The sequence below is a fragment of the Procambarus clarkii genome, chromosome 91 (genome assembly GCF_040958095.1).
Source record: "Procambarus clarkii isolate CNS0578487 chromosome 91, FALCON_Pclarkii_2.0, whole genome shotgun sequence".
NCBI classification, from domain to species: Eukaryota; Metazoa; Arthropoda; class Malacostraca; order Decapoda; family Cambaridae; genus Procambarus; species Procambarus clarkii.
The window spans coordinates 11,264,322-11,280,173 of NC_091240.1; the positions used below are offsets into that span (position 1 = coordinate 11,264,322).

A 15,852-nucleotide genomic window follows, 5' to 3' on the forward strand; every position below is an offset into this window, starting at 1 on the left:
CATGTGCAGCTATACTTGGGTACATGTGCAGCTATACTTGGGTACATGTGCAGCTATACCTGGGTACATGTGCAGCTATACCTGGGTACATGTGCAGCTATACCTGGGTACATGTGCAGCTATACCCAGTACATGTGCAGCTATACTTGGGTACATGTGCAGCTATACCTGGGTACATGTACAGCTATACCTGGGTACATGTGCAGCTATACCTGGGTACATGTACAGCTATACCTGGGTACATGTGCAGCTATACCTGGGTACATGTGCAGCTATACCTGGGTACATGTGCAGCTATACCTGGGTACATGTGCAGCTATACCTGGGTACATGTGCAGCTATACCTGGGTACATGTGCAGCTATACCTGGGTACATGTGCAGCTATACCTGGGTACATGTGCAGCTATACCTGGGTACATGTGCAGCTATACCTGGGTACATGTGCAGCTATACCTGGGTACATGTGCAGCTATACCTGGGTACATGTGCAGCTATACCCAGGTACATGTACAGCTATACCCAGGTACATGTGCAGCTATACCTGGGTACATGTGCAGCTATACCTGGGTACATGTGCAGCTATACCTGGGTACATGTGCAGCTATACCTGGGTACATGTGCAGCTATACCCAGGTACATGTGCAGCTATACCCAGGTACATGTGCAGCTATACCCAGGTACATGTGCAGCTATACCCAGGTACATGTGCAGCTATACCCAGGTACATGTGCAGCTATACCTGGGTACATGTGCAGCTATACCTGGGTACATGTGCAGCTATACCTGGGTACATGTGCAGCTATACCCAGGTACATGTACAGCTATACCCAGTACTTCACGAAGAGTTACAGTTGTGCAGAGCCTTGCTGTGTGATAGGTCAACATCTCGCAGGACAGTTACCCATACACCAGCTTGTGGTCTGTAGCTCTCACAGCTGAGTTGGCGTTCATTGTGAGGACCTCTGTGTTTTACCGTTGAACTTTGTAAAAACAATTGTTAACAGTTGTTTTGGGTGGGATCTGGGTGCCGGTATATGAGACACGGGAAGTTCCCCCGTACTGTCACCCAGGGCGTGATCCTGATATCCTTCTCTTCCTAACTGGGCCGGGCTCTTGTCTTTTCAAATGTAATACTGGGTATTAATTTGAAGGCGCCATATACACGATTAATATAAGGAGTTTTATATGTGTGTGTGTGTGTGTTTGTTTTAGTTAGAAAGTGTGTGTCACGTGGTAAGAATAGGAAAATATTGGAGCGTAACAGTTGGCCATGAGACGGTACAGGGCTGCCAACCAATGATAGCCACACATACGGATGACGTGTGTTGACGTCAGAAAACACTACCAGATGCCGCTAGAGAAAACGTTTACTGCTTATGGATGTTCAATTCTCTAATAATTGAGTTATTATATAGTAGATATGGTCTTAAATGTAAAATTCTACATTACTGTCCATAATGGTAATTTGTGCCTGTGACAGTTTCGTGAATCAGCGGCTAAAAATCAACTGTTGTGAATTCTAAAATAAAACGTTTCCTGTAAATGCATTGCCTTTGTATGTAATTTTCCGCGTCTTTTAAATGGCAGCATACTTGCTGTTTTTGTCGTGGAAGTTGGAGTAGAGTGCGTGAGTGTTCGCCGCCACTATCCTTTTGAAACATGAACTATGTTTATTGTTTTGCATATTGTATTTGTACAAATATATTGTGGAGCTCTGCTTTCGGGGACCAGTTGGTCATTGGCTCCAAATTGAGGAGTCTTGAGGTCACGAAATTAGCGTCTGGATTTCTGGGAAATTGTGAGAGGGAGTACGAGCAGCTGGTTCTCGTGTTTGAGGTAAATTAAGATTTCGAGGAGACTGCACATATATATATTACCTAAAATCAAATAAACGTGTAATTTATCAGTAAGGCGTAGTTTCGTTAGAATATTAATTCTATCTTCCAAAATATAGTTTTGATTGAATTGTTTCAGATATTAAATAGAAAACTACATTTGCACCTTTCTGGATTCCATCATTTAAACGGGACAAAAATTATCCGCGCGTCAAACAGTTTTAATGGTTTACACAAACTGATTTGGCTAAATACTTTAGGAAAAATTTGGGTCAGCTTGGTGTACGTCTTAATGAAGGTATAATACCCGGGTACTATGTGCAGCTATACCCGGGTACTATGTGCAGCTATACCCAGGTACTATGTGCAGCTATACCCGGGCACTATGTGCAGCTATACCCGGGTACTATGTGCAGCTATACCCGGGCACTATGTACAGCTATACCCGGGTACTATGTACAGCTATACCCGGGTACATGTACAGCTATGCTCAGTACATGTACTGGGTATAGCTGCACAATTGTGCACAATTAACCGCGGGACAGTTAATTATTAAGGCCCTGCTGCTTTCTGCAGTAATTCAGGAGAGGGAGGACGTGGGGGAGGAATAGATTCCCAGTTTCTCAATGTTTTAAATGTTGGTTCAGCTGGGTTTGGCTTTAACAAGCACTTTGGGATACTCGTTTTCCCGTATATATATACTTGTGAAACTGGTTATCTTATCTAGCACAGGAGGATAGCGACCATCATACAACAGTGTGTGGCTGGTGCACGCTGGGGATGTTGAGAGTGCAGTGGGTAGCCCCAGCTGGCTGTAACTGTACTAGGGGGCACGAACCCCGCTGACTACCAACGTCAATGTGATATTGTATTGTTTAAGCAGTGAGGACACTGCTTAGGGGGGGGCCCCCCCCCTCCTCTCGACCCAATAGCATTTCTTAAAGCAATTTAACCTTGATGTGCCAGAGACCAGTCGTATTAATTCAAGTACAATTGAATTTACAGTGATCTTATAAGATAGTGCAACCTATTTTAGATAGTGACAAAGAATGACGGGTAGTATAAGGAAGCGGTTATTCAGTTTATACAATAAAAAAAGGTATGATAGTGGTAGTAGACATGACGAATTCAATATTAATGAATAAAATAAAAAGTTGGAGCCTACTGAGCAATATATTCAGGGTTGCCAGATTGGGCTACAAGTAGCGAATTGGGCTACTTTTGAGAGCCCCACGCTCCCAAATTTTTAATTTCGCTACTTGCGACTTTTTGGGCTAGTTTGAACGCAAGTTGGGCTACTTTGGGCTATTAATATTAAGAAACTCAATGATGAACCCATCGCCGTTTTCAGTAATTGGCATATTTTCGGTATAAATAGTCGTAATTTGAAAATGAAAATAGGCGCAGAGTCAGAATTCGGCTCAAAAATCACGCTCAGGAGTCAAATTTCCGATATTTTGAAAACTGCAGGGGGGTTTGGGCAAAATATGACCCCTCGCCGTTTTCAGTAATTGGCATATTTTCAGTATAAAAAGTCGTAATTTGAAAATGAAAATAGGTGCAGAGAGTCAGAATTCGGCTCAAAAATCACGCTCAGGAGTCAAATTTCCGACATTTCCGATATGTTATTTGTCTATTTGTACTCACTGAATTTGTGCGCCCCTTGAGGGACTTGAAGTAGAGGGGGGTAGAAATAGCCTAAGCTACTCTATCCCTTTGAGATGTATTTATTGCTTATCTCAATAAACATCCTTGAACTTGAACAGTTCCACAGGTATATATGGGAAGACCGGGAGCTAAGCTCTACCCTCCAGGAGATAGCCTCTGGCTATCTACCTACCCCACCTAGATAGCGGTTTGTTTGATGGAAAAACAGCTAACCGGCTGCAATTATCAGCTTAGCAGAAAGCTAGGTCACTTCACATGATCTGACCCGAAAGCAACCTGCTGCAATTAACACCTGAAAGGTGTGACTATAATAATTTATAGGGCGACTGTTTGGTGCCTCCAATATCATGTGCGACTGACTTGTATGTAAATTAAATGTACAAAAACACATTTATGGTGTTAGTGTGTTAAATAAAAGCATAATTTAACTAACAATTAACCACACTGGCCTTGAACAGGGTTAAGCCAAATGGGGCTGGCAGATTCATGGTTGGAAGACTCGAGAGCCTCTGGAGGCCTCCACCAGCAACACATGGGTGCCACCACTAAGGCTGATATGACCTTTTACCATGAGGAGGACCCTGGTATGGATGATTTAGACGATGATGAGGTGGACGAGCATGTTGGTCACAGTGCCCAAGGTAAGTGTCCTAAATTCCCTGTCCCAAAAGTCATATCTAAAATACTCAACCACTTGGCTTTTGTAAAAGCATTGCACTCATATTCTGGTTTACTGTACTCCTTTTATTGAACTGCACTGAATTAACAAAAGATATGGTATTTTCATGAAATCTAGAATGGTGAGTACATTATTAATACTGGAATATTCTCCTTTGCAGGTGAGAGAAAAAAGTCTGGATCAGCTTTAGATCTGATGGCAATGTGTGAGGAGGTGGAGCTGGAGGAGACACACACGGGTGGACTGGGAACCCCAGAGGATGACACTAGAACTATGAAGAGAGTACAGATCAAACTTGAACATGGTACAAGTGTTTCAGACTCTCATGTTCAAACTTCAGTTGAAATTTCTCCTATGACTAGTCACCTTCACCAACATCAAAGTCATCAATCTGCTACTGAATACTTAACAACTGAAGAAGAGGTTGACATCCACAAAGAGTCCATTGAAATGCGTGAAGATCACAGATCTGCTGCAACGAGAGCAACAATCCGTATAAGTCACGATGATGATGATCCACTGTCACATGCAGTGAAAGTAACCGAAGCGAGCGAAGAGATGGGAGATCAAAATATGTCCAGCATCTTGACCACTTCAGGAACTATGATGCGAATGGGAAGTGCTCAGCATGTACCCACATCTGTTCAGAGCACTATAGTAAGGCTCGACTATTTATATACCTTAAAATAAAAATAGTATATACCTTAATTAAATGTTCTTGCTAATCATTTATTCAAAACATTAGAATAAAGGCAACTGCAGAAGGCTTATTGGCCCATGTGAGGCAGCTCATATATACAGTATACCTAGCTAAACTCACTCATATATTTTTATAACTTTTCCTTGAAACAATTTGTTTGGCAGTCCTACATTGATTGTTTCCCAATAAATTGTTCTACAAATCAACAACTCAATTTCCATACCAATGCTTGCCAAAGTCTTGTTGGAGCTCTCGGGTAAGTATTATGTAATATATTTGATTTGAATATTTAAAACTACTGTACTCTAATAATAAGTAAAATATCAGTTTCTAATATCTGTTCAGTTATTCTATTTATACACTATTAAAAAAAAAAAGATACTATAGTTAGGACATTTTAGTACAGTACAGTCAAGACAGAATTTTAACATTTTCTCGGTTGATTTTTATTTGGGTATACTATACTGGTTTTGTAGGATAACTTAGTCTGCTACAGTGTCTCCATTTTTGTTGGACTATTTTTTCTGTTAATGCAGGTTTTTTAATTTTTTGCCTTCTTTTGTGATTTTCTGTACCATATTCTATTAATTTTACATTATTCTACATACATATGTTTGCTTTGTAAATCATCATTCCACACATTATTTTTTCTGTGTAATAAAATTGACACTGTTTCACCATTATGATTACCAAACAAGCTTACAGAATTCTTCAGCATAGGTCTCAAGTGCTCCTTCAAAATGTAACAGCATGAGTGTTTGTAAATTCAAATTATCTTTCATGCAGATGAATATCAAATGTTAGATAAGATTATCATTGAACCTTGTCTCATTATGATTTATTCAGGAGTAATGTTGCTAAAGTGATTACAGTTCGAGAGGCAGTCTTAAACTTTTACACATTGCATTATCATCAAATGCAATTTTTTTCAGGATGTGCAAGATGATGGAGGCCTTATCCTTCTTGGATTGGCTGGTGGAGAGCCGCAGAATCGTGTTTATGCTGCTGGATCTTCTCAGTCATCAACACCTCTAGTTACAGATTCTATGCGACCAACACCTCCGCGGCGCATTCGAAAGTACTCAAAGCACGACCTCATAGTGAGTTAATAAGGTGAAAAACTGTATGTAAATACAGCCCTCACTGCCTCTTGATACCTTTTTTGGCAAATGATGCCTGTATGCAATTAAGAAATTGATAATAAAATTTCAAGGTTTAATTTAGGGGTGCTACTTTCCCCCACTCATTGAAGCTACCGTGACTGAATTGACCACAGTCAATTCAATTCACATCAGTAATAACAATATGGAGAAACAAAGTGTAAACTTTATTAGATTTTTTTTTGTCTGTTAAAGAACACATGCCATTTTGATCTAGATAATTTTAGGAATGAATTTACTACAAATGGAACCTATGATATATTTATTGTACTTCAGAAAAAGACTTCCTCTCCTAAAAAGGAAAAATCGTGTCTAATGTGTCAATAACAATATTAATGTTTATTCAGGTAAAAGATCTACACTGTCTTCCCGGCTTGGGGAACAAGCCGGGAACTTTTATATTTACTAATTAATGTGTCACTAAGACTTACTTGTTCGGTCTTGCTTAGACTCTGATATTAAACTTATTTTCACTGTTCCTGGTATTAAAATGTAGCCATATTTTCACACAAAATCATTTGAATGCTGTGGTCTCTACAGTTATATTTAGATTTTAATTCCATTTGCATAGTTTTGTTTAAATTACAAAAATTTGTATTTACAGACTGCACTGAATCTTGTTCGTGATGGACATCTTGGGATAAAGCCAGCTGCCCGAGCCTTCAACATTCCTGTAGCTACACTGTACAATGTTACCAAGAGACACAACATCTCCAGCCCCATGCAGCAGGTAACAGAGAAAATGACAAATGAGACAATCAAGAAACATTCTGGGTAAATAGAGGCGAGAGTAGATTGGGAACCAAGCCATAGGTGTAGTGAAGGCAGAAGTTTTTTTAAGAAACTGGATCCAGCTCATTAAAGAAATACTGTATGTGAATTAAAACTGCATGTAATGAAATAAACAATTAATTCACTTTAATGAAACGTTTATGTTTAACATATATAAAGTTTAAGTTTAACGCAAAATTTAAGTAAAGAGCTACTACAGAGATGCAGAATTTAAACCCCTTTATTACTGGTAATACAATAATACCCTTAGCGGTAAATGTAGTTTTATAGAATTAGTAGTAAGCATTATTACTCTTTTTGCACTTTCATGTGGGGAAAAAGAGAGATTAACCTAAAGATAGAAGGGATGTAATGTAGAGAAAGAGAGGTTAACATATAATAAAATAGCACCCATCCATTGACCATATCTTACTACATAGACTAACAGGTAACCAGTCCCACAACACTTGAGCAAATCATCCACAGCATCACCCACTTCTTCATAAGACTAGGTGAACAGCGTACACTAAAATCGAGCCTGTATCGTTCCAGGCATTCATATTTAATTGCTCCAGCTGCCTTACAACAACAACAACAATAGTGCATAATCAAGTCCAGAATGCTTAGCATGCATCATTATACATGAATATAATAAACTGTGTTAAACATAAGAAATGTGGTTTATATGGTATCCCAAAACAGTGCAGAGAATCTGGTAAGCCTACAGATCATTTGATAATCCACACTAAACCTGCTTAATATTTATATTGACCCATGTGCTTTGTAACTGGGCATAACATTACATATCTGCGAGGACAAATGAATTCACATTCTTATTGCTGTACAAACCAAAGGGCTGCTTTTACAGTACAGTGAGTTGTATAATATGAGTTATGTACAAGTAACTAAACAATGGAATGTGTTTTGTAACATCATTGCCTTTGGAAAACAGTCAGTTTTCCCAGCTATCATTTCTAGGTAATTGGAGCTTAACTGTTATCCAAGTTATGTGGCTTAATATATTGTATATCATTGAAATACAACTTTTGTGTACATTCAAAATTCCTGACACATTCATGGATCTAAAGTTTACCTTTGATAAAGCAGGCTGACTTATCCTTAAGTGAACTTGCCAGAATTAATGCTACTAAATGTTGTGTTTAGTGAATATTTATCCAACATGATGCCTTCTGTTATTTTAAGGCTACCGAAGTATAACTATGAACTAGGCACTCTGCTGGGAGATGTCTTTAGTCCTACTTTATATATATATAGCTTTAACAAACGTTTTTTCTAAATTCTATACCTAGGAAATCTAATGATCACAATACAGTATTTGCTTTGCTCATGAGAGCATGATTTCATACTGCTTTATTGGGCATATCAACAATCAGAAGATCCTCAAAAAACCTAGGCTTAATCTAAATCTGGTACGAGAAAATATGATTACTTAATCGACTGCCATGCTACGTAGCCTTCCCGGTTTGGTGCCTTGTTTTGATAATTACTTATTTGATCGACTGCCAGGCAGACTGGAGACTTATGAGATGCGACTTTGTAATTGATCTTGACTTCAGTATTACCAGATTAAAATACTTTACCATAGTTTTGATATCCCACTGTATAGACTCTTGTAAATGTACTTTCGTCAGCAATACAGAGGGCACTCATGGTTGTGGCAGGGTAGCAGCCTATCTATGGGCACTAAATAAAAACTGTTAAGAACTTGGCTGTATCTTTATATTTTAGATCTACAAATTAGGTATCCTCCCAGTGAGGAAGGGGGGTTATCATCATTTTCAGGCATGAACTACATGTCAATGGCTCATCCAACAAGATAAATAGACTTAGATGTTAGCACTTTTGGCTTTGGCTAGCCTGTAAATATATTTTGACATTTGTACCTGATGTAGATATTACAAATTGTAAAGTGTCAGCAGAGCTATTCTAATTCCCAAGCACCATTGTGCTTGGACAAGAAAAATCTAAAAATTTAAAGATCAATATTACGAATGTTCAAGATAAGATTACAGGAAGTACAAATACATGTACATTACTTCATCCAAAAAGGTGTATAATATTACTGGCACACTAAATCGTTGGCCTAATATCCTAACTTTGCCTGTTTGCAATAGTCAGTTCTGCCATACTGCCCACATAATGCATATTAGGATACAATATTTAATAAACAATCAAGTAAAATATGACTAAATATCTTGTGTGCATAGTTCTGACCTTATCACTGCTTGGATGAAGAAATTGAAGGTTTCTAGAATACTTTGTATCTTGAAACTCCAGTTCAGTTGACATCAACCAGTTAGCTAGCAGGTTTATCAGTGCTACAGGTGAGTAGATCATTAGGTTGTTGACATCAACCAGTTAGCTAGCAGGTTTATCAGTGCTACAGGTGAGTAGATCATTAGGTTGGACACTTGGTCAAGAAGCATTTTTCTCTTGCACTTGCACTTATGAATTCCAAAAGGAACTACAGTAGGTTAATTTTTACTTAAGTGATTCATTGCACAGTAAAGGGATTAAATGTGCAAGGTAAATTTTGTACAAGACATTTGTTTAGAGAAGTTGCAGCAGTATATTTGAAGGTAAGCAAAGTTGAGATGTGTGTGTAATATAAGTGCCCGCTCAATACTACGCCTATTGCTACTTGTATTTTAGGTCTATTATCTTTTAATCAACTTTTTATAATTTACTGAAAATACTTTGTGGTTTGTAATACTGTATTCATTTTACACATATATTATGTTAATAAGAAATAATTATCAGTTTAAATGACATTGTCTCTTCTTCAGGGAGCTAATGAGAAAACCTGGCGAGGTAAAGGTTCTCTTCTTGTTAGTACTGATGGTAGACATTTCCAGTGTTTGCCATCTCGCTCTCCAATGATTCCTGAGTCAACTTAAACTGGCCTTTCATTTTTGTTCAAGTGCATGTCATAAACCAGTGCCCACCATATTGCCAGACCATAATGTGACTTCACATCTCATTAGTAGAACCATGTTATGAGTTGGCTGTCATATTAGTATTTTTCTGCAGATGGAGCGTCACAATGTTGAAGCGGTTGTAATTTTCGTTCGTTATACTTGATAATGTTTACGTACTTTGAAAGGCATAGTATATGACAGAGTACAAATACACGTTTTGTATAAAAGTATCGGACAACAGTATTGTTTAGATTCTTCCTCTCAAAACCTGAAGATGGCATTAGTCTTAACCTAAGAGGTAATTCATATTTTGTATTGATAGGAGTTATTTTTCCAAACATTAAAAACATAGATCTAACATTGATCTAGAAACAAATGTTAATTATCCATGTGCAAGCTGTTTTCTTGTTTTGGTGTTATCATTCAGTGTTAAATAACAGAACTTATATTTATGATAGCTTTGTGGTGCAATAAATGGTAAGATGACTAAGTTTGATGCAAGTACAGTAGATGTTAGCATTTGGGTGAGCAGCTTGGTAAAGGTGAAATTTGAGAGATGCAGTTGTGAGTTGCAATTTAGTAAAGGTGAATTGAAGCCTAGAAAAATAAGTGATGTGAGAGATGTATGCAAGTGTAAGTTAAGGGAGTATGTGAGAAGTATATTCATGTATAGTTGCAGGACAAAACATTAGTTTTCAGAGACCGTTAAGCTGTCAGTTAAGTGTGATATATTTAGTACAAATATAAATTGGATTTAAAGAAAATAAAAATTGGTTAATTGCAAAGCCAAACAATTCTAAGCCATGTAATAAATATAATAATAAACTTATTTAATTTTAAGTTAAAAATGTCTACTGTGACTGTAAACTGTTATGTATATTTGATTGAGTTAATCATTTGTTTGATATAATTATTATATAAACATTTGGTATATATATTATTAATACAAACTGTATTCAGCTTAATGCTGTAATTTTTTTTTATTTCCATATATAATTATTCATAATAAAGTTGTTTTCCCTATGATTACTAAAAGTGATAGTAAAGTACTTAGTCATTATAGGCCCAGTATAGGGTATGCAGTAAGGGAAAATAAGAAGTTGATGGTTGAGATTTTTGCAGGATAAGAAACTGGACATAGTAATAACACTCGCCATTTGCTCGCTTCAACACTACAACTTCACTCATGGTTGTGCTTGCCTACACCTCAATGCCCACAACACATTTACTTTCATAATTGTTTTTGATATTAAAGGCCAGTGCTTTTATTATCAACATTTAACTTGTGAAGGCCCATATAATAATGACTAACATATACCAAAATTTTATTTATAAGTAAAAGTTGGAGACTCTTTGGGATGAAATTGTTCTCTCTCGTTTTCCTTTATCATGTGCGTGCAGAGCTCACAGATTTTGAGCCTTCATGTTTCTTCACTCTTCTTCTCCCTGTCTGGGTTTTTTAATATTCAGTAATTCAATACCTATATCAGGAAGAAAATCTTCAAATTTCAGCAAGACTTTGTTATTTAGGCAAAGAAAGATGATGCTTCATTACTGTACTGTACTTATATTTTCTCTGAATAACATTTAGCTGCGGTATTTCATAGTGACATTTCTCCTCGTACAGTAGTTCATCTCTGCACAGTACTTTAAAGCACATTTTGTGTAGGCATTTTCCACAATTCCCTTAATTTTATGAAGCTAAGTCCCGAGAAATCCATGTATACATATATCATTATTATACAGAGTATATCAGAAATGTTGCATAATATTGTACTGCTAATATTCTTTGTAGAACATCTGTTGTTTTAAAGCAGAAAGAGCTTGATTACAAATTTGTATACTTGATTGTATGAGCTAATTATTCTTCAGTAACTAGAACCATTAAGAAATATAGTACATATCTTAAAAAAAAAATATATATATATATATATATATATATATATATATATATATATATATATATATATATATATATATATATATATATATATATATGCGAACAAGCCTGAATGGTCCCCAGGACATATGCAACTGAAAACTCACACCCCAGAAGTGACTCGAACCCATACTCCCAGAAGCAACGCATCTGGTATGTACAAGACGCCTTAATCCACTTGACCATCACGACCGGACATAATGAGGTGATAGCCGAGGCTATTTGAACCACCCCACCGCCGGCACTCGGATAGTTATCTTGGGCATAGCATTTTACCAAATCACCTCATTATGTCCGGTCGTGATGGTCAAGTGGATTAAGGCGTCTTGTACATACCAGATGCGTTGCTTCTGGGAGTATGGGTTCGAGTCACTTCTGGGGTGTGAGTTTTCAGTTGCATATGTCCTGGGGACCATTCAGGCTTGTTCGCATTTGTGTTCCTCACGTGTTGCCCCAAAGAATGAGGTGATTTGGTAAAATGCTATGCCCAAGATAACTATCCGAGTGCCGGCGGTGGGGTGGTTCAAATAGCCTCGGCTATCACCTCATTATGTCCGGTCGTGATGGTCAAGTGGATTAAGGCGTCTTGTACATACCAGATGCGTTGCTTCTGGGAGTATGGGTTTGAGTCACTTCTGGGGTGTGAGTTTTCAGTTATATATATATATATATATATATATATAATATAAAACTTTTTTAAAGAGATAGAGATATAAATGATAATTTATCAGTGTGAATACTGTGTGGGGAAAATTTTGTTTGAGCTCAGACGGGCTGGACACCCCATAAAACACGATTCAACAAATATTTACACATCTACTTCTGACACTGGACATCTTTTTTCAATCTTTGGTGGCTTTACATCTATGAAACAATTTACGAGCATTGAAACTTGAGTCAAATGTTATTGTTATAAACAACCTACTGGTGCTTGGGATCTTACAAACTGTGTAATACTGTACATGTAAACAAAGCTGCCAAAAATTGAGAAAAGATGTAGAGGTTGATAAGTGCGTGCATAACTGCTTGATGACGCCTGGTCCAGGATAGTTGCACCAGGTATACCCTGCTCTTCTGTGCACCTGCTTTATATACTCTGTGACAATTATTATTAACTTAAGCCATAGGCTAAATATATTGTTACATTTAACTTAATTTATTCAATTTATATTTTAGTAATAATTGAAGGCCACTGATCTTGGTAGTACAGTATGCAGAATATTTGTTTAGTGATATGAATTACTAAGTTTTTGGTACATTATTTACATTTTCATGTGTGATGAGAGAAAAATTTTCAGCTGCAGTTCTCACAGATTATCACAGAAATTTATCTTTTTGAAGAATTAATGCCAATAGCATCGGATGCATACACAATGGCATGGATAATTTTTACTAACTTTTTGGCATTTTATTTTTAGTTAATCTCAAATTAGTAATTCATCTCATAAAGCTACAAAAACATTTATCCTACTTTAATTAATGTAACTATTAAGTAAGGCTCCTGTTCTTGTGGTCAGTGGATTTGGCCTTGTTATATGGTGGACTCCTTGTAATATAGTACTTCACTGTCTATTTGAATTGGAAGATGAAAATTAAAATGTTAATTTTCAGATTGTTTAGATTTATTCTTGATCATTCAGCTTTGTAGGACAGTTTCCATTTCTACTGAAATAATCCATCAAGATTTGAAGGAGCATAAGTACAATAAAAAACTTGAGCTAATGTTCACATTTTTCTATACGTATTAAGATGCACTCTACTAGTCAAAAGGTTTTGTTATATAGATCTTACATTAAATGTCAGAATGTTGGTAATGGCATTGAGTACCAAGTACTTGATGGCCAGTCTTATAACAAAAGACATTACCTGTGCACTGCTGCCTTACATAACATGTAAGCTTGTATCTACAGAGCATTATAATTGTAGTATAAGAAGGCTTTAAAAAAGTGCCTCAGGTGACAACTAAATTATTAGATTGTTGTATAATGTATTCAGATTTTGGTTTAAAAAATGTTGAAGTTAGCTGGTCACAGGAATGTTGGGGGTTAACTGGTTACAGGAATGTTGGGGGTTAACTGGTTACATGAATGTTGGGGATCAACTGGTTACATGAATGTTGGGGATCAACTGGTTACATGAATGTTGGGGTCAACTGGTTACAGGAATGTTGGGGGTTAACTGGTTACAGGAATGTTGGGGGTCAACTGGTTACAGGAATGCATTTTTGTTTGATTTATTACAAGTACAATATTGTAATTTTTGTGGGTAAATTTTTTGCATTGCAAGTTAAAAATGATGGCAACAAATAACTATTATTCTGTAAACTTTGTTTAAGGTTATCTGTGAACTGGGTTAAATCTGCTACACGAGTGTAAAGTTAAATGTCTAAAAGATTTATTGTTTTATCAGAGAACTGTGAACTGTTGCACTATTCGGTTACAACACGTGGACGTGAAAACTTGACATTTGTTGAGGGACTGAATTTTTGATCTAATGTAGTTAATAAATTATATATATATAATACATATAATTTTGTTTTCATGTAACCCAAGTTTTGAAAATAAAAATTTAATAGTAATAAATTTTTTTTACTTATAAAATTGTCCTATAATTTTATTTTAACTTATTACTGCACAGTAATAGTATTTGTTCTTTATCAGGATTAATTATTGGATTTTAAATGTTCCTTTTAAGACTGAATTAATTAAGTTCTTCTAAATGGGTTTCTGACTACATTTTGCACTTCTTGGTCTTAATATCAGCTTTGATGCCTACCGTTAAATGTTTTCCAATTTATCAATAAATGTTTATCCGGTCAAACTTTACGTACATAGGAAAATGCAGAAAACCATCGTCTCAAATGTAAAATAAAGAAATGCTCTTCGACTAGAGTGTTAAACATGCAGGTACACACACAACTACAAAGTGTTTGGAAAACCACTTGCTAAGACGAGAAGGATTTCTAAATTGTGACTACATTTGTTGCAATATCTGGTACAGTACATGGAAACTATGTCGATCTGCAAGTAATTAAGCTAACAGTATGTTGGGCTTCATTGCAATAAATTTTGATTATTAATGTCAGAAACTGTTGACTGTGTGTGTCTTAGTCAGACCACACATTTAATCACTTTAATGATTTAATTATGGCAAAAAGATGCTCAATTAAATACCGAAAATAATACCATAATTAAAAATCAATTGTGCGAAGAAATGTTTTTTTCCTTCAACGAAGCAAAGAATACAAGGTAGCTTAGTTCAAACCTTGGTATTTTATACAAAAAGCCTTATTTGAGATGTAAGGCAAGGAAGGTAGAGGCAGTACAAACATGGCAGTAGCTTCACCTGCATAAGATATACAGTATTAGAATAAATAACTCTTCAATGTTATACAGTGGAAGTGCCATATCAAAACGCAGCCATTAAACTTGCAAAGGAAAGCACAATGAAATCATGGTAACATGACTCTTCTGAGAAAAATTGAGGCAATGTGGTGAGAAAGAACTTATGTCCCTGGACTCACCAGGCACACTGCCTACTGAACCATGATGAACTAAAGATATCTCAACCACAAGTTCTGCCAGACTTGCTTAAATAACAGTTTGGAATGCACCATTTGGTACCACAAAATTCATTCTTAAATTAATGTAATTTAAATCATTGTGTCAGGGGACAGATAGCCAGTATATACATATAGTACATGTTAAGCTTACATCGAGGTCCCCCCCATTTTTATTTATTTATATATATTTATATATATTAGTATATTTTGGTAGCAGTCTTTCCTGTAGACATATATTATTAAATATGACCGAAAAAGTAAGATTAATAATTCTAACACGAATTTTTTCAATCTTTCGTACATTTCTTTTCACTGTTGGAGGTAAATCAAAAATCAATTCTCCAAAATTCATTTTTATTTCAAGTCTGACACGACACGAGTGCGTTTCGTAAAACTTATTACATTTTCAAAGACTTTAGTTTACAAATACACAACTGAATAGAACTTACGCATCTCCGATTTTATATCTACATTTGAGTAAGGTGGATGGGGTGAGGTGGCATTAATAGGGTATTAATTTCATCAACACAAGACAGAACAAGAGTATTAATAGGGTATTAATTTCATCAACACAAGACAGAACACGAAACAATGGGTA

At 36.3% G+C, this 15,852-nt stretch overlaps 1 protein-coding gene across 6 annotated transcripts in view; it reads left to right on the forward strand.

Moving 5' to 3' along the window:
• Positions 1-11,681, forward strand: part of LOC123774008 (modifier of mdg4) — a 96,428-nt gene extending 84,747 nt beyond the window's left edge. For 5 of the 6 annotated variants that reach the window (XM_069318758.1, XM_069318759.1, XM_045768066.2 and 2 more), the window contains exons 6-10: positions 3,963-4,145; positions 4,344-4,840; positions 5,816-5,983; positions 6,648-6,773; positions 9,622-11,681. In XM_069318758.1, coding sequence (XP_069174859.1) covers positions 3,963-4,145; positions 4,344-4,840; positions 5,816-5,983; positions 6,648-6,773; positions 9,622-9,732 — 1,085 coding nt within the window. In that variant the 3' untranslated portion in view covers positions 9,733-11,681. Of the gene's footprint in view, positions 1-3,962; positions 4,146-4,343; positions 4,841-5,815; positions 5,984-6,647; positions 6,774-7,366; positions 7,490-9,621 lie in introns of those variants that run through there. The other variant, XM_069318760.1, reaches the window with a different exon arrangement.
• The last annotated feature ends 4,171 nt before the right edge of the window (positions 11,682-15,852 follow it).